Below are 27,336 nucleotides of genomic sequence, written 5' to 3'. Positions count from 1 at the left end.
GAGACACTCCCCCCCCCCCAGCCCTTGCCCTGCAAAGGGGCTTTTCTGGGGGGGCAGGACCCAAAGGGAGCCCCATGGGAGGAACACGGGCTGAAAGCGAGGCTCCCAACGACTCCCCTTGGTGCAAGGCACTTGTCATGATCTTTATCTCATACTATCCAACTCTCCGACTCTCAGCCATGTGCCAAAAGGGAGGACAGGACATATGAGCCAGCCATAGAAGTCAATGGCCTTGCACTACTGCCCTAGATAGGCCTAGCCAAAAGGTCTCCCCTTGACATTAAGTCTGGTCGTGTCCGACACTTGGGGGTGGTGCTCATCTCTATTTCTAAGCCGAAGAGCTGGCGTTGTCCATAGATGTCTCCAAGGTCATGTGGCTACTGGCATGACTGCATGGAGCGCTGTTACCTTTCCGCTGAGGCGGTAGCTATTGATTTACTCATATTTGCAAACTGCTTTGTTAGCAGAAGCTGGGGCTAACGTTGGGAGCTCATCCCACTCCCCAGATTCAAACCGCTGACCTTTCAGCAAGTTCAGCAGCTCAGCGGTTTAATATGCTGCACCATCAGGAGCTCCATAGATTAGCTACAATATCATTGATCACTCAAGAATCCTGGCGCCTGGAGCTTGCCCCTTTCCATATTCCCTCCCCAATCTTGGGGCAATTGATTTTATGGCTGGTTCATATGTCGTGTCCTCCCTTTTGGCCCATGGCCATGTGCTGTGTGTCAGAATGGATAGTTGGATGGCATGAGATGGAGATCATGGCATCACTTGAGAAGGTAGGCTGGGGCTAAGACTACTCTGCTCCATCCAGAAAGCTCTTTCCTCTTCACAGATTTGGGAGAGAACGTGAGCACTCCACTCAGTGCCCCCAACCCAGAGTCGGAGTGGAAGGAGCTATGCAGCCTGGGATGTCCTTTGTGGCCACAGCATTGGGGGCTGCTGCTACCTCCAAGGGGGACCCTAGGCTTTCCTGAATCCACCCAATGGGAGGGCCCTGGTGTTGGGGCAGGGGAATGGGTACTTAGTGAGAATGGGACCCAGAGCAGCTCCTCATCCCCGTCCTTCCCCGTGTCCATGCCCTGCCTGCTTCTGTGGGTCAAGGTGAGGGGGGCATGAAAGGAGAGCCCCTCCACCCCTGTACCCCCGGCCCACCTGAGCCGCGCGACCCCATTCCCTGCAGCAGCAACAGCAGCAGCGTTCCCGGCAATACCGAGGGCGCCTTTGTCAGAGGACCCTCTCTCTCTCTCTCTCTCTCTCTCCTGGAGAGAGTTGCAGAAATCTAAAAGTCATCTTAAAAGAAAAAAAAATTACAGAAAAAAAAGTTTTAAAAAATATATACAAGAATATTTTTTAGGCCAGAGTTTTTCTACAGGTATTAATGAATATTTTTCTTAATCCTTATAAGTTTTACTGTGTTTAATATTTCTTAATACCGGTAGCATTAATTTATACTTTTGTAGCGACACACTATTTTTATAAAAATGGCCGCCACGGGCTTGTCGTCGTGATCGAGGAGGGAGGGGTCGGTCCCGGGCGGCGGGCGCCGGCCCTCCTGCGCATCCATGTACTGTATTTAAAAAAGAGGAAAGTTATCTACTGTCACGCTTGCTGTGTGTTAATAATAAACAAGGAACTCTTGCTCCAGTGTTCTCTCTCGGGAGGGGGCTGGGCACTTGTGTCGCCAAAATCTGGGGTGGGATTACCTTTGTGTGTTCCAGGACAGGAAACCGAAGGGCTTGACCGGGAGGTCACGTCAGAGCAATACTCCTGACAACCTAGGCTCCGTGCATCCCATTGGGGTCGCCAAGGCAAACTATCCAAACCACTCCTGAGATTTATTTGTGAAGCCTGCTGCACAGCACTGAAAATACCCAACTTCACTGTCCAAGGGCCACTGTGGCTGCCCTCAGAGGGCACTTGGGGGCTTCTCAGAGTCTTGAAGGCTTCGAATCCAGTTTCAGCATTTCTACAAATATGGCAGAAAGGCTGGGTGCCTTCTCTTGGTTTGAAGGACAAAGCTGGCCCTTTCCAAGAGGCCACCTTGCAACATCCGCAGCCTCCTCTGTCCCCAGAACCACACACACAAACGCCCCTCTTGGTTCAAGTCTGGGCACATTTCTGGCACTCCCTTCAAGGGTCCGGACAGGCTCCCAACAGGCCTGAGAAGGAGAGACCACAAGCAGAGAGCAAAAGCAGAGGCACCCCAAGTATTGTGAGGTGGAGGGGTCTTTTGGAAGACCCAGTGGCCTCCCAAGTGGCACAATCAGTCGGTCGAAGGCACAGGGGTGGAAGTGTTGCTCCACCCCACAGATGGGGTCCCTGCCGTGGTCCCCGGATCAAGGGAAAGACCAAAAGAGAGGCCCCAAGAGCATCACCAGTCCAGGCCAGTCGCTGGACCATTTGGCTTCACGCTGCCTTCACTGTAAAACTGGGCGTACCAGCGTCGATGCCTCTGTATTGGCCCGTCCTCCTTCACCAGCAGCGGCTTGGAGAGGTACTGCTTGTTGTTCCAGATCATCATATCCCGCTCAAACTGGGAAGGAGAAAGAGCGAAAGGGGACATTAGGACCCCCTGCAGGGGCCAGGTGATCCCAACGCATTTATCAACTAGAGGAGAGTTCAGGCAAGGTTGGACAGTGTGGGCCCTCGCTGGGCCTCCCAGTTCTTCGCCAGTCCTCACCTGGACGCGCTCTCCCCAGAGGATGAACTTGGGCACGAAGGCCGGGATGTTGCGCTGGTAGTACATCCGGTGGACCACCTGCTGCAGGAGGGGCTCCACAGGGGTCACGCTCTGGATGATGACCCCCCGGCCCAGGAATGGGTGCTCAAAGATGATGAAGACCAGGGCAGGCCCCACCTGGGTCCAGCGAGAAGAGAGAAAAGAGGAAGAGACCTTCAGCTGGCAGACCCCCAGCCGTTCAAGAAGAAGGGTTGTATGTGTCCCACTTTGTGGAAGCCCACCTCGGAGGGGAGACAGCTAGAACTGCCAGGCGGGCACTGACAAGACAGCTGTGGGTGGTCCTCCTTGGACATGCAGAGTGAATGTCCAGCTCTTGGGTGGGCAGGTTGGAGAGAACCCAACTGGCCCCAGGAGGCCAGATTTGGCCACATTCAAGAGCCTACAGCCCACTTCTTCCCTGGGGAAACTGGGGACTGCCTTGCGTTGTGGACCTGGGCGCTGCTCTGCTGCTCAGAGACCCCACTGCCTGGCCTGGCTGGTGCTCCCCTTCCACCGATGCCGCACTCCTCCCTGCCCAGGTACCCTACCTGCTTGACGTGCAGGGTCAGGTCAAGAAGGCGTAAGCGCTTGCCAAACACGGTGACGTAATGCTTCATGAACAACTTGGAACAGTGTGCCTCCGGCTCTGGTTCTGGCTGCCATTGCGCCTGGGAGAGGACAGGAGAGGTCAGGGGCCTTTGCTGCACACACATACACACTTTTGAACCTTGGGGACCTTCCCAAACGGTCGCCATAATGGAAGGTCTGTCAGCAGGCTGCTGACACATCCGGCACAATCCGGTCAGCGCACCCCCATTGGTTACCTGCCAGTAATGCTTGAAGAAGGCCCAGAACTGTGTGTTGCTGTACCGGAGGTCTACACCGCTCAGGATGGAGGGCCCATGGAGAAAGGCCAGGTGGGCCACGTCGGCCGCGTTCTCTGGGATTTCCTGGCATAAGGAAGACGGCACCGTCACAAGGCTGGAGGACGAGGGGGGGGGGGCTACTTGGCGGCCTCCATAGGACTACTGTGTCTTCACTGTCCCAATGCAAGCAAGCTCTTGGATTCACCCACTCACCAGAAGATAGGAACATGGGCCTCCTTTGGCCAGTTAGTGGGCTATGGCTGGAACAGAAAGGCCGAGGCAAAGGGGCAACTTGTCCAGCAGCCAGCTGGACTCCCAGCCCACCCTCCCTACCTCAATGTGTGCACTGACGTAGTGTTCGGTGATGCCACGGAAGACCCACTCGTGTGACAGCATCTCCTGGTGCTCTGGGACTTGCCAGGTTGGGTCCAGGCCATCACAGTGGTACCAGACCAGGATCATGCCACTGACTTCACACGAGGGCCATACTTTGACCTTTGCAAACGTGGGCACTGCAGGGAGAGGAAGAAAAGTCAGACTCACGGAGACCCGTTGCCCTTTGTGGGCACAGAATAGAGGTCAGAGAGGCCTTTGCCAACTGAGAGGGGTCACATGCTCCTTTGGGAACCTGACCCCTTGCTCACCTTTCTCGGCGTAGGGAATGCGGGTGCAACGCCCGTCTTCTCCATGGAACTGCCAGCCGTGGAAGGGACATTCAATGCAGTTGCCCACCACGCGGCCCCCTACGGCCAGGTTGGCCCCCAGGTGAGGGCAATAGGCATCCACCACGTGCACACACCCCTCCATGTCCCGGAAGACAGCAAAATTCTCCCCTGTGGCAAAAGCAAGACAGGAAAGTAGGAGGTAAGGCCCACGCACAGTTGGCCAGGAGAGTCGCCCGCCAGAGCCTTCCTTGCAGACCGAGCAGCTCTGCTGCGGAGCCCTTCTGCCCTTTGATGGTACTCTGAATGCTGTGGGCCCTGCTGGGTTTGGATTCTGGGAACCCCAGGGGATGCCCAAAACCCATGACATGCAATGACAAAATCAAGGCCTGCTTTTGGGAATTCATAATTTGGTGTGGGGAATTTTTTCAGTCTCTGAAGGGTGTGGTCTGTGGGTATAGAGCCTGTGGGTGCTGAAGGCCAAGGGCACAGTGAAGCCTTGGAAAGGGCTGTAGCACCCAGAGAGGCCACCAAGGGACGCCCCAGGAGAAGAAGAGGAGGCTGCTGCAGTGGTACCAGGCCTCCGCATTACCAGTGCAAGCCCTCCGTCCACATATACACAGTGTTCCCTCGCTACTTCGCATTTCGCTTTTTGCGGACTTTCTGTTTTGTGATTTAAAAATCACATTAAAAATCACAAAATGTATAAAATATATATTTTAAAGAATTCTAACACTAAAATAATATTATAAATAATAAAAAATTACAATTTACAGTAAATAGCGTATTTACTCAGTGGATGAATACACATTAAAAACGAAAGTAGGATTTGTGCAGCGGCTGCTTGAGACGCTACTTGCCGACGTGAGATTGTAATTTCTCTACTTACAGTTCTAAGCTGTCTCCAACTTGCTTAGGTAAACAGTGAGCTGGGCTGACAGTCTTGTGCTCACTCCGACCTGAACTGGCAACCTCTTGGTAAATTTTATCACTGCTGGTGGTGATTTACCAGCTATGGTATCCAAAGGACCTGTGGTTATTGACAGCTCTCTGGCAAGTCGTATGGTCAAGGCACGACTCGAGCTGAGCTTTTTGTATTTCAGTCAACTGCTGAGAGATACAATAGCGATGTTCTGTATCTTCATAGCCATCTTCTAATAGCTCAGGACACCCTGCTTTGCTATCCCACCTTGAATACACAATCTGAGCAGCTGTTGAGAGTGAAATGCGATAATCATCTGTCCATAGGGATCATCTTCAAAGTCATAGTTATAGCCATGCCTGTTCCTATGCCATGGCGAGCAAAGTGATGGAGGACTGAGGTAGAGAGATGAGGTGGTAGGTAGACTTTCTTACAATCCTAAGGGTGGACACGTAGAGCGCCTTTGAGTCACCATGTTTCCAGCCTCCACCTACAGGCTTCTTGCCCTCTGGCAAGTTCTGCTTCTATCTAGAGCAGGCGTGGGCAAACTTGGGCCCTCCAAGTGTTTTGGACTCCCAACTCCCACCATTCCTGACAGCATCAGACCTTTTCCTTTTCCCCCTTAGCCGTTTAAGCTTCTGTTCTACCATTTCGAAGCTCCCTGCTTGGGTGGTGATGGCACGATCATCAGCATAGATGAAACTCTGTCCCTTCTGTGATAGAGTGATAGACCTAAGAGAGGCCTACCTTCATGTCCCAATACATAAATAGATAGATATAACGCTTAAGCGGCTGAGGGGGAAAAGGAAAGGGCTTGTGGCTGTTAGGAATGGTGGGAGTTGGAGTCCAAAACACGTGGAGGGCTCAAGTTTGCCCATGCCAAATAGTCAAATAAAATAGTGGGATGCTATTACAAAGCTTGTCCACCAGGTGGCAGCAGAGAGCTACACCATGTAAACAATTGGAATGCTAGGTCCATATGCTATTCTATTCTATATCTTGTCAAAGGCTATAATGGCCAGAATTACTAGGTTGCTGTGGATTTTCTGGGCTGTCTGGCCATGTTCCGGAAGCATTCTCTCCTGATGTTTCGGCCACATCTATGGCAGGCATCCTCACAGATTGTGAGGTCTGTTGGAAACTAGGAAAATGGGGTTTATATATCTGTGGTGGGAAAGAGAACTCTTCTCCATTGGAAGCAAGTGTGAATGCTGAAATTAATCATCTCGATTAGTATTGAAAATCCTTGCAGTTCCAAGGCCTGGCTGATTCCTGTCCAAGGGAATCCTTTGTTGGGAGGTGATTAGCTGACCCTGTTTCTTGTCTTTATTTACTGTCCTTATTTTACAGTTTTTTAAATACTAGTAGCCAGATTGTGTTCATTTTCATAGAATCCTCAATCAGGGCCACCTAATCACTTCCCAACAAAGGATTCCCCCAAGCAGGAAGCAGCCAGGCCTTGAAACTGCAAGTTGATTAATTGCAACATGTTTATATGTGCTAGGTTTCAAGTCACACATGGTTACAGTTTTCAGGGATAGCTGCTTTGAGTCTCCTTTGGTAGAGAAAAAGAGGGATACAATAGGACCACCATGTCAGATGACACAGACAAACCATTGAAATCCACAAGAAGCATGTGGACCATTTCAAAACCATGAAAATGAACGAGTATTTTTAAAAAAAACTAAAACCAGAACAGTAAATAAAGAGCAACACTCAGAAAACGGCAATTCCTGGGCCAGCTAACACCTCCCAACAAAGGATTCCCCCAAGCAGGAACCAGCCAGGCCTTGAAACTGCAAGGCTATTCAATGCTAATTAAGGTGGCCAATTGCAGCATTCACGCTTTCCTCAAACAGAGAAGATTTCTTTCTCCCACCCAGGACAACATTCCACAGATATGCAAACCCCACTTGCCTAGTTTTCCAACAGACCTCACAAACTCTGAGGATGCTTGCCATAGATGTGGGTGAAACGTCAGAAGAGAATGTTTCTGGAACATGGCCATACAGCCCAGAAAACTCAGATACAAGATATTTCACTTTACTGATATAATCACCTTGATTAGCATTGCAAAGCCTTGCAGCTTCAAAGCCTGGCTGCTTCCTGCCTGGAGGAATCCTTTGTTGGGAAGTGATTAGCTGGCCCTGATTGTTTCCTGTCTGGAATTCCCTGAGGATGCCTGCCATAAATGTGGAAGAAACGTCAGGAGAGAATGCTTCTGGAACACGGCCCAGAAAACTCCGCAACCCATTCCTTCATCTTTCTCTTCTCCTTCCCTTCAGAAGTAGAACTCATGCTTGGGTCATGCTATATTGGTGTCACTCTTGGGAAAGTATTACCAAAGCCAGAAAGGTGAACCTGCACAAAGGGCAAGGAAAGCCTTAGAGCAGGGGAAACTGAATAGGGCAAGAGGGGAGGGAGCCCCCAGCAGCAGGCCTTGCTCCTTCCTAAAGCTCAAGCCGCCACTCTGCCTTGTGGTCTCTCTTCCCAGTGTGTGTGTTAGATTGTGGGCCATTTGCAGGCAGGGCCTGGTTATGTGGTTCTGCCGCCCGACCAGCTTTTCCTGCTGGGCCGCATTGGCAAGGCGAGGTCTGGGCAAAGGGTCAGCGGGAGGGCAGCCAGCCGTGCCCTTCCTCCCTAGAATCATAGAATCATGTAGTTCAAAGAGCCATCCAGTCCAACCCCATTCTGCCAAGAAGCAGGAAAATCTCATTCAAAGCACCCCCAACAGATGGCCATCCAGTCTCTACTTGAAAGCCTCCAAAGAAGGAGCCTCCACCACACTCTGGGTAGAGGCGTGCCACTCATAGAATCATAGTTGGATGAGACCTGACGGGACATCCAGTCCAACCCCATTCTGCCAAGAAGCAAGAAAATGGCATTCAAAGCACTCCCGACAGATGGCCCTCCAGACTCTGTTTAAAAGCCTCCAAAGAAGGAGCCTCTACCACACTCCGCGGCAGAGAGTTCCACTACTGAACAGATTTCAAAGTCAGAAAGTTCTTCCTAATGTTCAGGTGGAATCTCCTTTCTTTCCTGTCATTTGAAGCCATGGCTCCATTGCGTCCTAGTCTCCAGGGCAGCAGAAAACGAGCCTGCTCCCTCTTCCATATGACTTGCCCACACCTCTTGATCCATGGCCCTCCTCATAGCCTTCTCTTTTGAAGGCTAAACATGCCCAGCTCTTTCAGCTGCTCTATCCTCATAGGACAGCTTTTCTCAACTTGGAAATTGGGGCTCCTGGAGGGGGGGGGGTTGCCAGGAGGTGTCAGGGGGGTCACCAAAGACCCTTAGAAAACACAATATTTTCTGTCGGGTTCTGTGTGGGATGTTTGGTCCAATTCTATCGTCGATGGGGTTCAAAATGCTCTTTGATTATAGGTGAACTATAAATCCCAGCAAGTACAACTCCCAAATATCAAGGACTGTTTTCCCCAAACTCCACCAGTATTCATGCTTGGGCATACTGAGTATTAATGCCAAATTTGGTCCAGATCCATCATTGTTTGAGTCCACAGTGTAGGTGAACTACAACTCCCCAACTCAAGGTCAATGTCCATCAAACCCTTCCAGTATTTCCTGTTGGTCATGAGAGTTCTGTGTGCCAAGTTTGGTTCAATTCCATCGTTGGTGGAGTTCAGAATGCTCTTTGATTGTAGGTGAACTATACATCCCAGCAAGTACAACTGTCAAATGACAAAATCAATCCCCTCCCCCAACCCCAGCAGTATTCAGATTTGGGCATATCAGGTATTTGTGTCCAATTTTGTCAGTGAATGAAATCCCATCCTGCCCTCCCTCCTATTTACATGCCAATTCATGAGTAGCAAAATTCCCGTTATGAAGCCCCAATGAAAATAATGTTAGGGTTGGGGGTCACCACAACATGAGGAACTGTATTAAGGGGTGAGAACCACTTCTTTAGGCAAAGGGCAAAGCTTGTCGGGACGTCCCTTGTTCCACGTCCTAGTCTCCAGGGCAGCAGAAAACAAGCTTCTTCCCTCCTCCCTATGGCATCCCCTCACATATGTATACATGGCCCTCATCCTGTCTTCTCTCAGCCTTCTTTTCTACAGGCTAAACTCTTTAAGCCGCTCCTCATGGGGCTTGTTCTCCTTTGAGTCACCCTCTGGAGACCATATTTCAACTTAGAGTTAACCTCTTCCTCTTCTGTGGGCTCAACATGCATAGTTCTTTGAGCCACTCCTCGTGGGGCTTGTTCTCCATATCCTTGTTCCTTGCAGTCACCCTCTTCCTCTGGAGATGGTCAACCTCTTCCGCTTTTGCAGGCTTGACATGCCCAGCTCTTTGAGCCGCTCCTCATGGGGCTTGTTCCCCATACCATTATTCCTTGGAGTCTCTCTGTTCCTCTGGAGACAGTCAACCACCTTCCCTTTTGCAGGCTTAAACGCCTAGCTCTTTGAGCCGCTCCTCATGGGGCCTGTCCTCCATACCCTTGTTCCTTGGAGTTGCCCTCTTCTTCTGGAGACAGTCAACCTCTTTCTCTTCTGCAGGCTCAACATGCATAGTTCTTTGAGCCACTCCTCATGAGAATGGTTCTCCGGACCCTGGATCCTTTTGAATCATCCTCTTCCTCTGGAGACAGTATTCCAGCTGAGAGTCAACCTCTTCCTCTTTTGCAGGCTTAACATGCGTAGTTCTTTGAGCCGCTCCTCATGGGGTTTGATCTCCAGACCCTTGTTCCTGGGACACAGCATTCCAGTTTAAGAGTCAACCTCTCCCTCTCCCCCTTCCCCTTGACCGGGGGCAATGCAGGGGTCTCGGAGCCCCCCCCCCCCCCCACTTCCCTCCCTGCCTCCCTCCCTCTGCTCCTTGCCTGCGGGACTGACCGAGGGCGGCGAGGGCGCGGGCCTGTCCGGGGGCGAGGCTGTCGGCCTGGAGGAGGAAGAACCACCCGTTGGGGAAGGGCGGCGGGCGGGGGTGTCCCGGGCGGCGGGCTTTCCGCGCGCGGAGGGCGGACTGGGCGCGGGTCCATCCCTCCTCCGGCAAGTAGCCCACCGCCTCCGGGCCTCGAAGCAGGCGCTCCGGGCCCAGCGCCCACCGGCACCACCACCACAGCACCACCACCACCACCAGCAGGAGGGCCAGCAGCACGGAGAGAGGCTCCGCCATCCCTGCCCTGCCCTGCCCTGCCCCTCTCTCTCTCTCTGCGGACAGGCCGGCCTCTTATCCCGGGCGGGCAGGACTCCTCTCCCGCCCCCTGCCCTGCCCTGCCTCCCTTCCCTTCCCGCCCCGAAGCCCAAGCCCGGCAGGTGAAGGGGAGCGCCTTCCACTGCCTGCCTTCTTTCCTCGGAGGCCTCCAACACACACACAGGCTGCCTGGCCATCTGTCAGGAGGGCTCGCCTGGCCCCTGGGGTCACTTCCAACGCTAGGGTTCTCTACCATAGAATCCTGTATTGGACAAAATCCAGGCCCACGGGTTCCCTCTTTTCTTCCCTTCTTCCTTCCTTCCTTCCTTCCTTCCTTCCTTCCTTCCTTCCTTTCCTCTTTCTCTTTCTATCCTTCCCTCTTTCCTCCCTCCCTCCCTCCTTCCCCCCTCTCTTTCTCCTTCTCTCCCTTCCTTTCTCTTTCTACCACCCTCCTTCCTTCCTTCCTTCCTTCCTTCCTTCCTTCCTTCCTTCCTTCCTTCCCTCTTTCTACTGCCCTCCCTCCTTCTTTCTCTTTCATCCTTTCCTCCTTCCCCTCTTCTCTGTCCCCTTCCTTCCCTTCTGTCTTCCCCTCCTTCCCTCTTCCCTCCCTCTTTCCCTCTCTTTCTTGCTTCCCTTTTCTTTCCTTCCTTCCCTCCCTCCCTTCAACCCCTTCCCTCCCTTCTTTCACCCTTCCTTCCTTGCTTCTTTTTTCCTTCTTCCTTCCCTTTTCCTCCCTTCCTCCTTCCCTCTTTCTCCTTCCTACCTTCCCTTTTATCTTTCCTTCCTTCCCTCTTTCTTTCCTCCTTCCCCCCTCTCCCTTCCTTCCTTCCTTCCCTCTTTGTACCACCCTCCCTCCTTCCTTCCCTTCCACCCTTTCTTTTCCTCCTTCCCCCTCCCTCTTTCTCCTTCCCTCTTTCTACTGCCCTCCCTCCTTCCTTCCCTTTCATTCTTTCCTCCTCCCTCCCTCCTTCCTTCCCTCTCTCTCTCTCTTTCTCCTTCCTTGCTTCCCTTTTCTCTTTCTTCCCTTCCCTACTTCCCTCCCTCCCTTCAACCCCTTCCCTCCCTTTGACTGGGTGGTCCTTGGGGGTCTCTTCCTGCACTAGGATTCTAGATCAGGAGTAAGCAAGACGGGGTCTAACGGATAGACTTGTTCTCTCCCATCCACCATCTCCTCCTGACCAAGGTCAACATTTTTGGCATCCAAACGTTTCCCGTCTTTCCTTCACTTTTGACCTCCGAAAGAGAAGAGGAAGGGGAGGAAAGGGACTTGGGGACAAAACCCTCCTTCCCGGCCTACCCACCCTGAGGATGCCTGCCATAGTCACCCTCTTCTGTGTCCAGAGGAGGGTGACTAAAATGATCCATGGTCTGGAGAACAAGCCCTATGAGGAGCAACTTAAAGAGCTGGGCGTGTTTAGCCTGCAGAAGAGAAGGTTGAGAGGAGACATGATAGCTATGTATAAATATGTGAGGGGGAGTCAGAGAAAGCAAGCTTGTCTTTTGCTGCCCTGGAGACTAGGACGCAATGGAGCAATGGCTTCAAACTACAAGAGAGGAGATTCCATCTGAACATTAGGAAGAACTTCCTGACTGTGAGAGCCGTTCAGCAGTGGAACTCTCTGCCCCAGGGTGGGGTGGATGTTCCTTTTTTGGAGGCTTTTAAGCAGAGGCTGGGTGGCTATCTGTCGGGGGTGCTTTGAATGCAATTTTCCTGCTTCTTGGCAGAATGGGGTTGGACTGGATGGCCCATGAGGTCTCCTCCAACTCTTTGATTCTATGACCACTTCCTGTTCTGCTGACCCAAGATGAACACCAAATTCTCTCCAGGCCTCTATGATTCTGTGATTCTAGATGTGGGTGAAATATCAGGAGAGAATGCTTCTGGAACATGGCCAGACAGGCCGGAAAACTCACAGCAACGGAAAACAAACTCACAGCAAAGGAAAACACACAGCAACTTAATTGACATGATCTCTACATTGAATCTAAGGCCAAACAAAGAGGGAAAGACTCAGCTGACTACATGCTGCATTTAACTCTCAAGTATACAGACTGATCATATAGAGGGAGCAGCTTATATGCAAAGGGGTGCAACGTGAGAATATCAGCCTACTGTCCTAATGAGGAAAGGGCTTCCCCATGTGAGCCTGTGTGTTTTCCTCGATGAGGACTATACACTTGTGCAGGATGTGGTCCTCTTGCGGAGTGAGCCTCGGAGGAGCCACGGCTGCAGAGAGGAGGGAGACCCCTTCTCAGCCCCTCGTGCCTTAGGACTGCCTTGCATCCCATGAGTGCCTTTGCCCGCCCTGCGCTGAATGCTTGGCATTGTGTCGGAACTGCCTTTGGCAAGGAGGAGAAGCCCCCAAGGGCCAGGCCTGGGTGCAGAGAGTGCGGGGTCAAGGTCACCCCACTCCCTGGGCACCGCAGGCTTCCTCCCTCCTTCCCTCTCCCTCTTCTTCCCTCGCTTCCTAAATCCGCTTTTAGATTTTGTGCTCGTTCTGTTCTCCGGGCACATTGGGAGAATGTGGGCCACTGCACGGTTGCCATGGCAACAGGCTCTTTTTCGAGCACGTCAGCAGGGCACATTGGCATGGAAGGAGGGAGGGAGGGAGGGGGCTGTCAGAACGCGCACACAGCACAGCACAAGGATATTTATAGGCCCCTTCCTTCCTTCCTCCCTCCTTCCTGCTGCCATGCAGAAAGGCAAAGACTAGAATGGGTGCAAAGGGTGCAAAGGGTGCGTGGCATTCCTATGCGGGCGCTCCAAGGCCTTCCCAGGTCCCACTCGCTTTGCAGAAGCAGCCCAGGCGCCCTCTCTGCAAACCTTCTCACATTCAAGGCAGGAGTGGGCTCTTGTGCCAAGCCTCCTCCTCGATTCCACCATCGCATCTCTGTTCCTGGCCTTGAGAGCGAGGCGAGGCCTGGGCTTCCCTCCCATGAGCTGGGAAAGCCACCCAACCAGGGCCACATCTTGTTTTGCTTCAGGACAAGGCCAGAGGCAGAGGACCATCTCTCTGTGTGTGCTTTCCCTGCCTGGCCCTGGATTTATTTACTTACAAATGCCCGAGTTATTTGCCTGTGCTCCAAGTGTAGTCTAGGTCCATTGTCGCATGAGTTCAGTAGGTGCAGGTGAACTACAGCTTTCAAACTGCACCAAGACGCAGAATGGGTCATGGGGGCTCTGGATGCCAAGTTTGGTCTTGATCAGTCATTGGTATGCACTGCAGTGGTCTCAGGGGAAGGAGGCAGTAATAAGGAAAGGAAGGAAAGAAGGAAGGAGAATGAGAAGGAAGGAGGGAGGAAAGAGGGAAGGAAAGAGAAGGGGAAGGAGGGAGGAATGAGGGAAGGAAGGGAAGTCAAAAAGGAAGGGAGGATGGAAGGAGAATGAGAAGGAAGGAGGGAGGAAAGAGGGAAAGAAGGAAAGCCAAAATGGAAGGGAGGAGAATGAGAGGGAAGGAGGGAGGAAAGAGGAATGGAAGGAGAAGGGGAAGGAGGGAGGAAAGAGGGAAGGAAGGAAAGTCAAAAGGGAAGGGAGGAGAATGAGAGGGAAGGAGGGAGGAAAGAGGGAAGGAAGGAAAGTCAAAATGGAAGGGAGGAAGGGAGGAGAATGAGAGGGAAGGAGGGAGGAAAGAGGGAAGGAAGGAAAGTCAATTGGGAAGAGAGGTAGGAAGGAGAAAGAGACGGAAGGAGGGAGGAAAGAGGGAAGGACAGACGAAAGGGTTAAGGGAAGGATAGGAGAAAGAGGAAAGGAAGGAAGGGATGGAGAGGGGAAGAAAAGAGGGAAGGAGGGAAGGATGAAAGGAGGGAGGGTGGTAGAAAGAGGGAGGGAAGGAAGAAAGGGAGGGAGAGAAGGAGAAAGAGGGAGAAAGGAGGGAGGAAAGAGGGAAGGAAGGAAAGTCAAAAGGGAAGGAAGGAAGGAAGGAAGGAGAAGGGGAGAGGGGGAAGGCGGGAGGAAAGAAGGAAGGAAGGAAAGTCAAAAGGGATGGAAGGAGAAGGGGAGAGGGGGAAGGAGAGAGGAAAGAAGGAAGGACGGACTGAAGGGTGGAAGGAAAGGACTGAGGAGAAAGAAGAATGGAAAGAAGAGATGGATGGAATGAGGAAGAGGGAAGGAAGGACAGGACAGTGAGAGAGCGGAGGGCCTGAGGAAAGACCTCAAGGGGGGTGCATCCGCCCCCTGAGCCTGGGTTTTGCCCGTTACAGGACTGTACGATATAGAACTCTAGAGTTGGAAGAGACTCCCAGGGCCCAGCCGAGCCCTCCGGACAGATGGCCAGGCAGCCCGTGTGGGGAGAAATCACAGTGACTCAATAGCAATGCATTTCCCCTGCCCATGGGGGCTCTTTTGGGGAAGGAGGGAAAGAAGAGAGGGAGGTGCCTTTCCAAAAGATGCCTTTCCACCCTCCCTCCCTTCCAACGTGATGATGCGTGAGGGTGGGGCTGGGTCCCTCCACTCCTCAATCTCTCCCCCTCCCTCCCTCTTTTGGACTCTCCGCATTGGGCGGCGTCGGGGCCGCGCGCCAGGCGGGTGCATGTGCGCGCGCGGGGGGCGCTTCAGCACCACGGAGAGCGGCGGGCTGGTCGCCGGGCTGGCGGGCGAGTGAGCGGCGGGGCGAGGGGGCGCGGGGCTCCGCGGGGGCCCAGCCATGCGCCTGCTGGTGCTGGCGGCGCTGCTCTCGTCGTCCTTCGCCCGGGCGGGCTGCGAGCCCAAGATCGTCAACCTGGGCGCGGTGCTGAGCACCAAGCGGCACGAGGCGGTCTTCCGCGAGGCCGTCCTGCAGGCCAACAAGCGGCACGGCGCCTGGAAGATCCAGCTCAACGCCACCTCCGTCACCCACAAGCCCAACGCCATCCAGATGGCCCTCTCCGTCTGCGAGGACCTCATCTCCAGCCAGGTGGGCACGCAGGGAGGGAGGGAGGGAAGCCCTCTCCCTTTCCCTCTCTCGCGGGGGCGCGCTTTGGCGCGGTGACGTCGTCGGGGAGAGGACACGGGGCCGCGCCTGGCTCAGGAATGCAGCCCCGGGAGCGCGCCCCATGCCCGTCCCTTCTCCAAACAGGATCGACTGGGGCATTCCCATGACTGTCGAGGGGAAGGGGCTCTAGATCAGTGGTTCTCCTCCTTCCTAACGCAGCGACCCCTTCATACAGTCCCTCATGTTGTGCTGACCCCCCAAACATAAGGCACGGCCAACTTCAGCCCTCCCCCCAGGTGTTTTGGACTGCAACTCCCACAACGTGGGTATGCAGATGATCTCTTGGTTGACTGGAGTGTCCAGTTCCAAGAGGATAGAGGCATGGGCCAACTTGGGCCCTCTAGGTGTTTTGGACTGCAACTCCCAGAACATGGGTATGCAGATGATCCCATGGTTGACTGAAGTGTCCAGTTCCAAGAGGACAAAGACCTGGGCCAACTTCAGCCCTTCCTCTAGGTGTTCTGGGCTTCCACAACGTGGGTATGCAGATGAGCCCTTGGTTGACCAAAGTCTCCAGTTCCAAGAGGACAGAGGAATAGGCCAACTTCAGCCCTCCCTCTGCTCTGGGCTTCCACAACGAGTATATGCAGATGATCCTGCTTCTTGGCAGGGGGTTGGACTGAATAGCCCATGAGGTCTCTTCCAACTCTATGATTCTATCCCTTGATTGACTGGAGTGCCCAGTTCCAAGAGGACAAAGGCCTGGGCCAACTTCAGCCCCCCTGCCCCCCAGGTGCTGACTTAAGTGTCCAGTTACAAGAGGACCAAGGCTTGGGCCAACTTGGGTCCTCCTTCCAGATGTTTTGGACTTCCACAACGTGGGTATGCAGATGATCCCTTGGTTGACTGAAGTGTCCAGTTCCAAGATGACAAAGGCATGAGACAACTTCAGCCCTCCCTCCAGGTGTTTTGAACTGCAACTCCCACGACTTGGGTATGCAGATGATCCCTTGGTTGACTGGAGTGTCCAGTTCCAAGAGGGCAAAAGCCTGGGCCAACTTCAGCCCTCCCTATAGGTGTTTTGAGCTTCCACAACGTGGGCATGTAGATGATCCTGCTTCTTGGCAGAGGGTTGGACTGAATGGCTCATGAGGTTTCTGTGATTCTATGTTTCTATCCCTTGATTGCCTGGAGTGTCCAGTTCCAAGATTTAAGTGTCCAGTTCCAAGAGGACAGAGGCCTGGGCCAACTTTAGCCCTCCCTCCAGGTGTTTTGGACTCCCAACTCAGACAACATGGGGATGCAGATGCTCCCTTGATTGACTGGAGTCTCCGGTTCCAAGATGACAAAGGCCTGGACCAACTTCAGCCCTCCCTCCAGGTGTTTTGGGCTTCAACTCCCACCATTCCTAACAGCCACAGGAAAGGGCCTGAGGCTGTTAGGAATGGTGGGAGTCGAAGTCCAAAACACCTAGGATTAGGGAGATCTGAGTGGGAAGGAATGAAGGAGGGAGGGAGGGAAGGCAGCACCAGGAGCTGTCCACTGCCAGCCATTGAGAGCTAGAAGAACTGTCCCAAACTGAGCCTCTCTCCGAATAGACCAGGCATGGGCCAACTTGGGCCCTCCTTCTGGTCAGCATTTCTCAACCTGGGGTTTGGGAACCCTGGGGGGGGGGGGGAGGTTGGGAGGGGGGTGTCAGAGGGGTCACCAAAGACCATCAGTATTTTCTGTTGATCATGGGGGTTCTGTGTGGGAAGTTTAGCCCAATTCTATCTTCGGTGGGGTTCAGAATGCTCTTTGATTGTAAGTGAACTATAAATCCCAGCAACTACAACTCCCAAATGTCAAGGTCTATTTTCCCAAAACTCCACCAGTGTTCACATTTGGGCATATTGAGTATCCGTTTGGTCCAGATCCATCATTGTTTGAGTACACAGTGCTCTCTGGATGTAGGTGAATTACAACTCCAAAACTCAAGGTCAATGCCCACCAAACCCTTCCAGTATTTTCTATGGGCCGTGAGAGTTCTGTGTGCCAAGTTTGGTTCAATTCCATCATTGGTGAGGTTCAGATTGCTCTTTGATTATAGGTGAACTATAAGTCCCAAATGTCAAGGTCTATTTTCCCCAAGCTCCACCAGTGTTCACATTTGAGAATATTGAGTATTTGTGCCAAGTTTGGTCCAGATCCAGCATTGTTTGAATCCACAGTGCTTTCTGGATGTAGGTGAACTACAAGGTCAGTGCCCACCAAACCCTCCCAGTATTTTCTGTTGTTCGTGGGAGCTCTGTGTCCCAAGTTTGGTTCAATTCCAATGTTAGTGGAGTTCAGAATGCTCTTTGATTGTAGGAGAACTATAAATCCCAGCAACTACAACCCCCAAAATAACAAAATCAATCCCTCCCTCAACCCCACCAGTATTCAAATGTGGGCGTATCGGGTATTTGTGCCCAATTTGGTCCAGTGAATGAAAATACATCCTGCAGATCAGATATTTACATCACAATTCATTACAGTAGCAAAATTAGTTTTGGAAATAGCAACGAAAATAATTTTATGTTTGGGGGTCACCACAACATGAGGAACTGTATTAAGGGGTCGCAGCATTAGGAAGTTGAGAAACACTGCTCTTGGTGCTTTGGACTTCAACTCCCACCATTCCTAACAGCCTCAGGAGTGGTGGGAGTTGGGAGTCCAAAACACCTGGAGGGAGGGCTGAAGTTGGCCCAGGCCTTTGTCCTCTTGGAACTGGACACTTCAGTCAGTCAAGGGATCATCTGCTTACCCACGTTGTGGGAGCTGGAGTCCAAAACACTTGGAGGGAGGGCCGAAGTTGGTCCATGCCTGAAGCAGACCCTGAAACAAACCCCCTTTCCTGGCTTCCTGCCCAAGGACGCTGCCAGTGGCTGTGGACAGCATCTTGGCAGCCTCTCCCTCCCTGGCACCTCTCCTCCATCTCTCCGTCTTCCTTCGTTTCATCTGAAACTGTCCTTGGAGGGGAATTACACTTACGCATTAAATGTGCGGTTAGATAAATCACATTAGGCCTGTCCAGCGGGGAAAGGTTGTCTGAGCCCTGCCAAGGCATGATAGGAGAGGGAAATGCTCCCAGGAAGGCTGGCGCAAAGGAGTCCAGATCCCTCCACCAAAAAGAGATGCTCTGCTCACTCCCTCTTGAAAGAGGGCTCCTAAACCTCTGTCGGCAAGTGGCACGTCCACTAACAGCACTAAGAGAGAGAAGTCCACCAGCTCCTGCGCTTTGCACTCCCAGATCCATCTTTCCAGTATAAGGAACGGCTTCAAACCAATGCAAGATGGAGCCCACAGCTCCTTTGCCTCTCAGCTGAATACACAGGCCACCTTACATCAGGAAGCCCTGTGGGTGGAGGGACCAATTGGCACAGTCAAGAGCGTATCCCTCCCTCTCTTAATCATTCCTCTGCACATTTCCCTTCCAACTGACAGCAGAAGGAAGCCTTCCTCTATCACAGCCTGCCTCACCTGTTCCCCCGGGTTAATTTATTTATCATCTCAGAAGTTAGCCAAGGGTACAGTTGTAATATATTTAAATACACAAACAAAGTTCAAAACTTGGCAGTGTACTAAATGTCCTTCTGGGGTCCCTGGCCTCCACTGGACATAAATATTTAATATTTTAATTAATATTTTCAAAAACCCGCAAAACAGCGAGTCCACTAAAAGCAAATCGCGAAGTAGTGAGGGAATGTCCTTTGACCAGAAGCTGGCCACTTGGAGTGCCTCTGGTGTCACTGTGAGAAGGTTCTCCATTGTGCATGTGGCAGGGCTCAGGCTGTATTGCAGTAGGTGGTCTGTGGTTTGCTCTTCTCCTCACCCGCATGTCGTGGACTCCACTCCGCGGCCCATTCCTTTAGGTTGGCTCTGCATCTCATGGTGCCAGAGTGCAGTCTGTTTAGCTCCTTCCAAGTGTGCCCAGGAAGGAGTCTCTAATTTGGTATCAGCCATGGTTTGAGCCTGCCACTTTTGGACTCTTGCTTGCTGAGGAGTTCCTACGAGTATCTCTGTAGATTTTAGGAAGGTATTTCTTGATTTGAGTTGTTGGCATGCTGGTTGATATCTGAACAGGGGATGGGGCAGAGATGTCAATGCCTTGGTCCTTTCATTATTGGCTGCTACTTCCCAGCAGATGTCAGGAGGTGCAATACCGGCTAAACAGTATAATTTCTCCAGTGGTGTAGGGCATAGACAACGTGTGACAATGCAACATGTCTCATTAAGAACCACATCCACAGTTTTAGCATAGTGAGATGTATTCCACACTGGGCATGCGTATTCAGCACTAGAGTGGCAAAGCGCAAGGGCAGATATCTTCACAGTATCTGGTTTTGACCCCCAGGTTGTGCCAGTCAGCTTTCGTATGATTATTTCCAGCACCCACTTTTTGTTTGATAGTCAAGCAGTGCTTCTTGTAAGTCAGAGCTCAGTCCAGGGCAACTCTCAAGTATTTGGATGTGCTGCAATGCTCCAGTGGGATTCCTTCCCAGGTCATCCTCAGAGCTCGAGATGCTTGCCTGCTCTTAAGGTGAAAAGCACACGTCTGCATTTTAGATGGATTAAGAATGAGCTGGTTTCCCCTGTAATAGGCAGTAAGAGCACCTAAAGCTTCAGATAACTTCTGTTCCATCATTTCAAAACGCCCTGCTTGGGCGGTGATGGCACGATCGTCAGCATAGATGAAACTCGCTGTCCCTTCTGGCAGTGGCTGATCATTTTTGTAAGTGTTAAACATTTATGGAGCAAGCACACTTCCTTGAAGCAGGCCGTTCTTCTGGTTTTGCCTTCTGCTTCTCTGATCCTGGACTCTACAAAAAAGCTCCCCCAGGTGCGTGCCTCAGTCACTCTGCATGCTGTGTTCCCCAGGTCTATGCCATCCTCGTGAGCCACCCTCCAGCTCCCAACGACCACCTCACGCCGACCCCTGTCTCCTACACGGCGGGCTTCTATCGCATCCCAGTCATTGGGCTGACGACGCGCATGTCCATCTACTCCGATAAGGTAATTCCGTCAGAGTGACTCTTGGCTTTGGAGGAGATGCTTGCAATCCAAAGGTTGACTCCCTTCTGCCATTCAAGCACAATCAAAGCCGCCGCCCCCCCGCCTCCTACAAAAGGATGGCCATCCAGTCTCTGTTTAAAAGCCTCCAAGAAGGAGCCTCCCCTGGACTCCTAGGCAGAGAGTTCTACTGTTGACCTGCTCTTCTTCTTACAGTCGGCAAGTTCTTCCTCATGTTAAGGTGGAATCTTCTCTCCTGTCATTTGAACCCATGGCTCCGTTGAGGCCTCGTCTCCAGGGCAGCTCTCTCTTCCTTAGGACATCCTTTCCAATATTGAGACATGACTGTGCTATGCTAATAATGTAATACAATACAATATAATATAATGTAATATATTGTATATACATATAATATTTATAATATTATAATGTAATACAAAATACTACTACTACTATTTATTTATTTATTATTTATTTATTTTATTTATCATGTCAGGGGCAACCAGACAATTGTATTACATTTCTAACAGAACAAAAAAAAAACCAAACAGACAAAACACAAAATTTGCAACCTTGGTAGTTGATTAAATGTCCTGTGACCAGTATCTGGCCACTTGGAGTGCCTCTGGTGTTACCGCAAGATAATTATATATTTTATATTACATGTAATATTACTAATAATATTACAATATAATGGTATAGTACAATATAGTAATATATAATACTGATATTGTACTATGTTAATAATATAATATATTGTATGTATATATATCTTGTAAGCTGCTCTGAGTCCCCTTCGGGGTGAGAAGGGCAGCATATAAATGTCGTAAATAAATAAATAATAAATAAATAAATGACTCCCACATCCCCTCTAAGGCTTCTGTTCAGAAGGCTAAACAGATCCAGCTCTTGAAGCCACTCCTCAGAGGGATTCATGGTTCCCAGACCTTTGACCATTTCGGTGGCCCTTCTCTGGACATGTTCCATCTTGTCAATATCCCTCTTGACTTGTTTGGCCCAGAATTGGACACAGGGTTATTATTCCAAGTGAAGAGGTCTGAGCAAAGCAGAACAGAGGGGCACCATGACTTCTCTCAATCTAGATACTGATGCAGCCCCAAATCCCATTGGGATCTTAATGCTGCGCCCCAACTAGCCCCATGGGGAAGGGATGCTAGAGGGGGCGGGAGCTGTGGGGCCGGGCTCTGTGGGGCTCCTGTTCACGGCCTCCTCTCCCGCAGAGTATCCACCTGTCCTTCCTGCGCACGGTGCCGCCATACTCCCACCAGTCCAACGTCTGGTTTGAGATGATGCGCTTCTACAAGTGGAACCACATCATCCTCATTGTTAGCGACGACCATGAGGGGCGGGCAGCCCAGAAGAAACTGGAGACCCTCTTGGAAGAGAAAGAGTCAAAGGTCAGTATTGCACCTGCCCTGCTGTCTACAATGTTGTTGTTGTTGTTGTTCTTGTTGTTGCTGCCGATACGCAGCAGAACCTTTTTAAAGTCTCAGACTTGTTGTCTGTATGTAGACTTCTGTATGTAAAACACCTTCTTTCTTCTTCCCATTGTTAACATGACTAACATTATGCTTTAAGCATCAACAGTGTCTCTTGAGTAGTACCTGACAAAAGTTTGTACTCTTATTCATTTCACTTGCTTTGCCATGGTCGAAAAATCTCCTACATTGAAACAAAAACAAAAAGCAAAACCCAGCAACAACTGTGAAACAAGGGGGAGAATAACCTGGAGCTCTGCAAAATAATCATAAAATAACCCTCCTCGAGTCATTCATTTTGCAAAAGATCTCATCCTCCACTGACAAAAAGCAAAGTCAGGCCTTATCTTTCAGTTCAAGGACAGAACGGGAAACATGGATGCCCTACTTTGCGTTGTCCGAATCCATGCCAGGAGCTGCAGAAGGCATTTGCAATGGCCATCTGCACACCGCATGGCACCCCCTTGTGCATGAGCACACATTGAGGGTCATGCATACTTCAGCCACAAAAAAAAATAAATCAAATTTCCATAGAGAATTACACAGCTAAGCCCATTCACCCTCTCTCCCTCCCAAAAAGGGCCAAACCAGGAAGCAGGAAGCAGGAAACAAAACTGGCCCTGGGCGCTTAACAAGCAGGCCATTGGTCAGCAGGCAGGCAGAGCTCAGACCCATCACCTGTCTTTTCCAAGAGACTCAGGGAGAAATGTGTTACGTGACACTAAAGCCGTGCCCTGGAAATGGTGCAGGAAAGCTACTACCTTCTGTCAGATGGGCACCTAGAGTTTCAGATCCTAGCCCACAAAGTCCAAACTGGCTCAAAAGAAATGAGAATAGAAATTCCCATTTAGAAATGCACACATACAGTAGAGTCTCGCTTATCCAACATTAACAAACCAGCAGAACGTTGGATAAACGAACATGTCGGATAATACTGTTACTCGTCCAACGTGGCGCTAGACACCTAGAATGCTAACAATAGGGACTCAAAGAGTAAAGGCAAGGCAACGCCCAGCAGGAAGTACCCGGATGCGGAAGAGGAGCATGGAAATCACAGAGGGAAGGAGGGAGGACGCTTCCGCTTCCGGTCCTGCCTCTTTCCCCCCTCTCCTCCCTCCTCCTCCTCCTTCTTGACTTGCCTTTTCCACTTATTGGGAATGGAGAGAGAGTTGGGGAGCACTCCTTTAATTGAAGGGGAAAGGCTGGAGGAAAAGGGGTGCGTCAGATAAGACGGAATGTCAAATTAGCAAAGTTTGGATAAACGAGACTCTACTGTACCTACTTCTGATTGACTGAAGTTTCAATTTATTATGGATTTCTTTCAACGTTTGTTGTCCCAGTGTATTTAGCTGTCCCATTCTAATCCTGAACATGCAGTTCAAAAGCAAGGCCTGTGCAACACTTAGCCGCTTCACTCTCTATCAGGAGACAAGGGAATATGGTTTGTTCTTACTCCTGGGAGAACCATCTGAACTCAGAGTAAATGGGCGCATGGAAACAAGCCTGGGGGAACTTCCTGGTGAGCCCCGGAAAGACATGCTATGTCATACTAAGAGGAGGCTGGCACAGATCACAGAACAGCTTGGTTTCTTCTTTAGTGACCGTGTGATCCAACTACATTCATTGAGGAGATGTTTCCTGCACTGGGTGAAATAGGAGGCGGCCAATCAGACAGAGAGGCAACAGGCAGCAACCTTGGCTTCTCTGGACTCAATTGAGCCATGCAGATCGTACATCACTGACCACTGAATTCAGAGAACAGGGTCATCATTCTTCCTGCTCCCAAGTCCTAGAAGTCCTCTCAGGCTGAATGAGGACTTACACAGAGACTTGAGATGATTCTTGCGGCCAATACATTTAATAATGACACCTAGCTATGATCCAATGCATGGGGTTTTAGTTTACGTTCAAAATGCAACCATCAAAGGATTAGAAACACTTCATAGAGGTCTTAAAATGAAACCTCCAAGTTCAGAGAAGGCTGCTATAGTCTAGTTCAGGTATGGGAAAACCCAGGCCCTGGGGCCAGATGTGGCCCCTTGGGCTCTTTTCTCAGGCCCTCCTCTCTCTCACCATCCTATCCCTCCTTCCTTCTCTCTTTCCTTCCTCCTTCCCTCCCCCCCCTTCTCCCCCTTTTTCTCTCCCCCTCGTTCCCTTCCACTCTTTCATCCTGCCTTCCCTCCCCATCCCTCTCTCTCTCTTTCTCTCTCTCTCCTTCCTTCCTTCCTTCCTTTCTTTTTGTCTTTCCTTCCTTCTCTTTCCTTCTTCCTTCCCTTTTTCTCTCTCCTTCCTTCCTTCCCTGTTGTCTTTTTGTTCCTTCTCTTTCCTCCCTCCTTTCCTCTCTCTTCTTCCTGCCTCCCTCCCTCTCTCTTCTCCCTCCCTCCCTCCCTCCCTTCCCTTTCGTCATGCCCTCCTTCTCTTTCGTCCCTCCTTCCTTCTCTTTCTCTTTCCTTCCTTCCTTCCTTCCTTCTCTTTTTCTTTCCTCCTTTCCTCCTGGGGGAAGTTTAGTGGGGAGAAGTGAAGGTAGAGAGGAAACATGTGAACCATGTTTCAAGATTGTGGTGGAGTCTCCTTCTCTGGAGGTTTTTCCGCAGAGGCTGTCTATTGGGAGTGCTTTGATTGTGCCTTCCTGTATGGTAGGGGGTTGGACTGGATGGCCCTTGGGGATCTCTTCCAACTCTAGGATTCTAGGATTCTATATCAGGAAAAGACAATATGGGGTCTAATGGATACACTTTTTCTCTCCTGTCCACCATCTCATCCTAACCAAGACCAACCTTTTTGGAATGCAAATGTTTCCAAACATCTTTTCCTTCACTTTCTGCCTCTGAAAGAGAAGAGAAAGGGGAGGGAAGGGAAGGGCAGGGAGGGAACTTGGGTAGAAGCCCCTGGGCCCTCCCGGCCCATCCACCCTGCTGCGGCCCATCATGCAGCCCCAAAGTTTGAAAGTCTGCCCATGTCTTCTCTATAGGCCTGTGCTTCTCCACACTAGCCTTCACAGCCACGAAATCAGTCTTCCTCCACTCTGCTGATTCTCCACTCCAAATCAAGCCTATAAAATAAAGTAGTGGTTCTCAGCCTGTGTGTCCCCAGATGTTTTGGCCTCCAACTCCCAGAAATCCTAACAGTTGGTAAACTGGCTGGGATTTCTGGGAGTTGTTGGCCAAAACATCTGGTGATCCATAAGTTGAGAACCCCTCAACTTATGGGGTTATTGAGATCTATGCTGATGATCGTGCCATCACCACTTTGGCAGGGAGCTTTAAAATGGTTGGACAGAAGCTCTCCAAAGCTCTAGAGCAGTGGTTCTCAACCTATAAGTCCCCAGATGTTTTGACCTCTGACTCCCAGAAATCCAAACAGCTGGTAAACTGGCTGGGATTTCTGGAAGCTGTAGGCCAAAGCACCTGGGGGCTCACAGGTTGGGAAGCACTGAAATAAAGGCATTTGCAGACGATCTCATCCTAGCCTTGGAAGACCCCTTGAACTCGTATAGAACCATTATTGGAAACGTTAACAATAAATATAGAGAAGTAGCAGTGTTTACTATTCACAAGCAAACAATAAAAACAAAGGTAATCAATAAACACAAGCCTGAGGAAAAAGCAAAACTGACAGCACTATCAGGGTTTGTCATAGAGATGCCCCCGGCCGGTTTTTGCAAGCTCCAGGGTTATTCGGCCCCCTTTTTCACAAACAGTGGAGGAGGAGTTGGATATTGGATTGCTTTACTACACGTCATTTTTTTTCAACTGTTTATAATATTCTTCTGTGTCTACATATTTTTTCTGTGCACATTATTCATCAGAGTAAAAAAAGGAACTATGACAGCCTCGAACAACTATCCTATGACAACAAGCGAGGACCCAAGGTATATTTGCATGGACAATGCACGCCGCCCACCAACCTAACTAGCAAAAATGATGAACTTGGCCACAGGCACAAAAATAAATAATAATGATAAAAATAAATAATGATAATAATAATAAAGATACTGATAATCATAATAATCATAATATCAAGAAAAGAAAATCCAAAAACAAATACTATCTATCTGTCTATGCCTCTAATTGAGCAAGCGAGCAAACTCCATGTTTTTTGGCAGCACGTTCTTTTATGTTGGGATAAGTTTGGTTTGACCTTGAGAATGGAACCGTAGCAAGCCAGCCCTGGAAGCATTTCTTTTGGAGACATGCATGTCGAGCAATAATTAACTTGCAAGTTTTCTTTTCTTTCTTTCTTGGAGAGTTGAACCAAACCCCCTCCCCAAATGCTCCCCCCCCCTCCGTCCCTCCCCCTCCTTCCTGCCCCGAAAGGAAAGAGTTCCTTGGTGTGAATCTCGCTCACTTTGGTATCTCCCCTCCCCGCTCTGGAGGTCAACCTTGTGCATTTCTTTCTTTCGGTTCTTTTCATTTCTCAGTTTCCCGTGGTTTGTTTCTTTGTTTTGTTTTGGTTTTGTTTTGGTTTTTTGAAAAACAACACTGGTTTGAGTTTTCAATTGCATTGCAAAAAAATAAATATATGAATCTATATATATATATCTATATCTATATATGCCTTTTTTTCCTCTTTCCTGTACAAATGCACGCCTCTCTTTTGGGTCTTGCGTGACTTCAGTTTGCATGCCGAGTGCAAAATACCTTTTTAAAAAGTAGAGAGAGAGAGAGAAAATGTTGAAAGAAAGGGGGAAAAAAGAAAGAACCGTTAAGAGAGAGAAAAAAAGGAAAAGAAAGGGGAGGAAGAGAAAAAGACGAGACCACCGACTTAGCGGCCACCCTTCCTTTCCATACCTAGCAGTGCTTGGAAAGCGTTAAGGAGACCCTCTTTCCTCCTAGAAAGCATGGCTCTCAGCCCAAGGGCAACTGGCTTCCCCACTGACCTGCTTTGCTCGCACCCCTTTCAGGCCGAGAAGGTGCTGCAGTTTGAACCCGGGACCAAAAATGTCACCTCGCTGCTCTTGGAGGCCAAGGAACTGGAGGCCCGCGTCATCATCCTCTCTGCCAGGTGAGCCTTGCAACAGACAGATGGACAGATGGATCCAGGCCTTGAGACACAAGCGGCTGCCTTTGGGAAGGGAGGACACCTCCAAATCATCCCCCGCTCCCCCATAAGACAATTCCCATAGGCCCCATAACCATGCAGAAACCCTGTTTCCCTTAAAATAAGACATACCCACAAAATAAGCCATAGCAGGGTTTCTAAGCATTTGCACAATTTATTTATTTATTTATTTACCATATTTATATACTGCCCCTCTCAGCCCAGACGTGACTTGAAGCGGTTTACAAGTGGCAACGATTCAATGCCTCAACAGTCATAATAATTAAAAGTAAAACAATCATAAAAACTATTAAAAACATTAACAAAAAATAGGAAAAAAAACATATAAGCTGTCATGAGCATCTCCATATCAAGTCATTATTCAATTGTGTCATCAAGTAATTCCATTAATTCGTATAACTACGCCATATGTGGGAAGGTCTGCTCAAAAAGCCAGGTTTTCACCTTTCTTCGAAAGGTCAAGAGGGAGGGAGCCGATCTTAGATCTTTAGGCAAGGCATTCCACA

General features: G+C 50.4%; 2 protein-coding genes across 22 annotated transcripts in view; one reads left to right on the top strand and one right to left on the bottom strand.

The window, feature by feature from the left end:
- Positions 1-1,445: 1,445 nt before the first annotated feature.
- Positions 1,446-10,325, bottom strand: LOC132763612 (cholesterol 7-desaturase nvd-like). The gene is made up of 7 exons (XM_060757247.2): positions 10,029-10,325; positions 4,236-4,424; positions 3,925-4,103; positions 3,550-3,675; positions 3,274-3,393; positions 2,687-2,863; positions 1,446-2,539 (listed from the first exon to the last, which is right to left on the bottom strand). Exons 1-7 carry the CDS (start codon positions 10,309-10,311, stop codon positions 2,378-2,380), a joined length of 1,236 nt encoding a protein of 411 aa, XP_060613230.2. The 5' UTR covers positions 10,312-10,325; the 3' UTR covers positions 1,446-2,377.
- A 4,557-nt stretch (positions 10,326-14,882) lies between these two features.
- Positions 14,883-27,336, top strand: part of GRIN1 (glutamate ionotropic receptor NMDA type subunit 1) — a 53,892-nt gene continuing 41,438 nt past the window's right edge. For 10 of the 21 annotated variants that reach the window (XR_010910338.1, XR_010910339.1, XM_067471933.1 and 7 more), the window contains exons 1-5: positions 14,885-15,221; positions 20,139-20,273; positions 21,512-21,688; positions 25,578-25,640; positions 26,673-26,773. Coding sequence is in view for 17 of the 21 variants with exons in the window: in XM_067471933.1 (XP_067328034.1) it covers positions 14,973-15,221; positions 20,139-20,273; positions 21,512-21,688; positions 25,578-25,640; positions 26,673-26,773 (725 nt within the window). In the remaining 4 variants the exon portion in view is untranslated. Of the gene's footprint in view, positions 15,222-20,138; positions 20,274-21,511; positions 21,689-25,577; positions 25,641-26,672; positions 26,774-27,336 lie in introns of all 21 variants that reach the window. The other 11 variants (XR_010910337.1, XR_010910336.1, XM_060757250.2 and 8 more) reach the window with 6 other exon arrangements.

Source organism: Anolis sagrei, chromosome 11, assembly GCF_037176765.1.
Source record: "Anolis sagrei isolate rAnoSag1 chromosome 11, rAnoSag1.mat, whole genome shotgun sequence".
Lineage (NCBI taxonomy): Eukaryota > Metazoa > Chordata > Lepidosauria > Squamata > Dactyloidae > Anolis > Anolis sagrei.
This window is presented reverse-complemented; position numbering and strand designations above follow the sequence as displayed.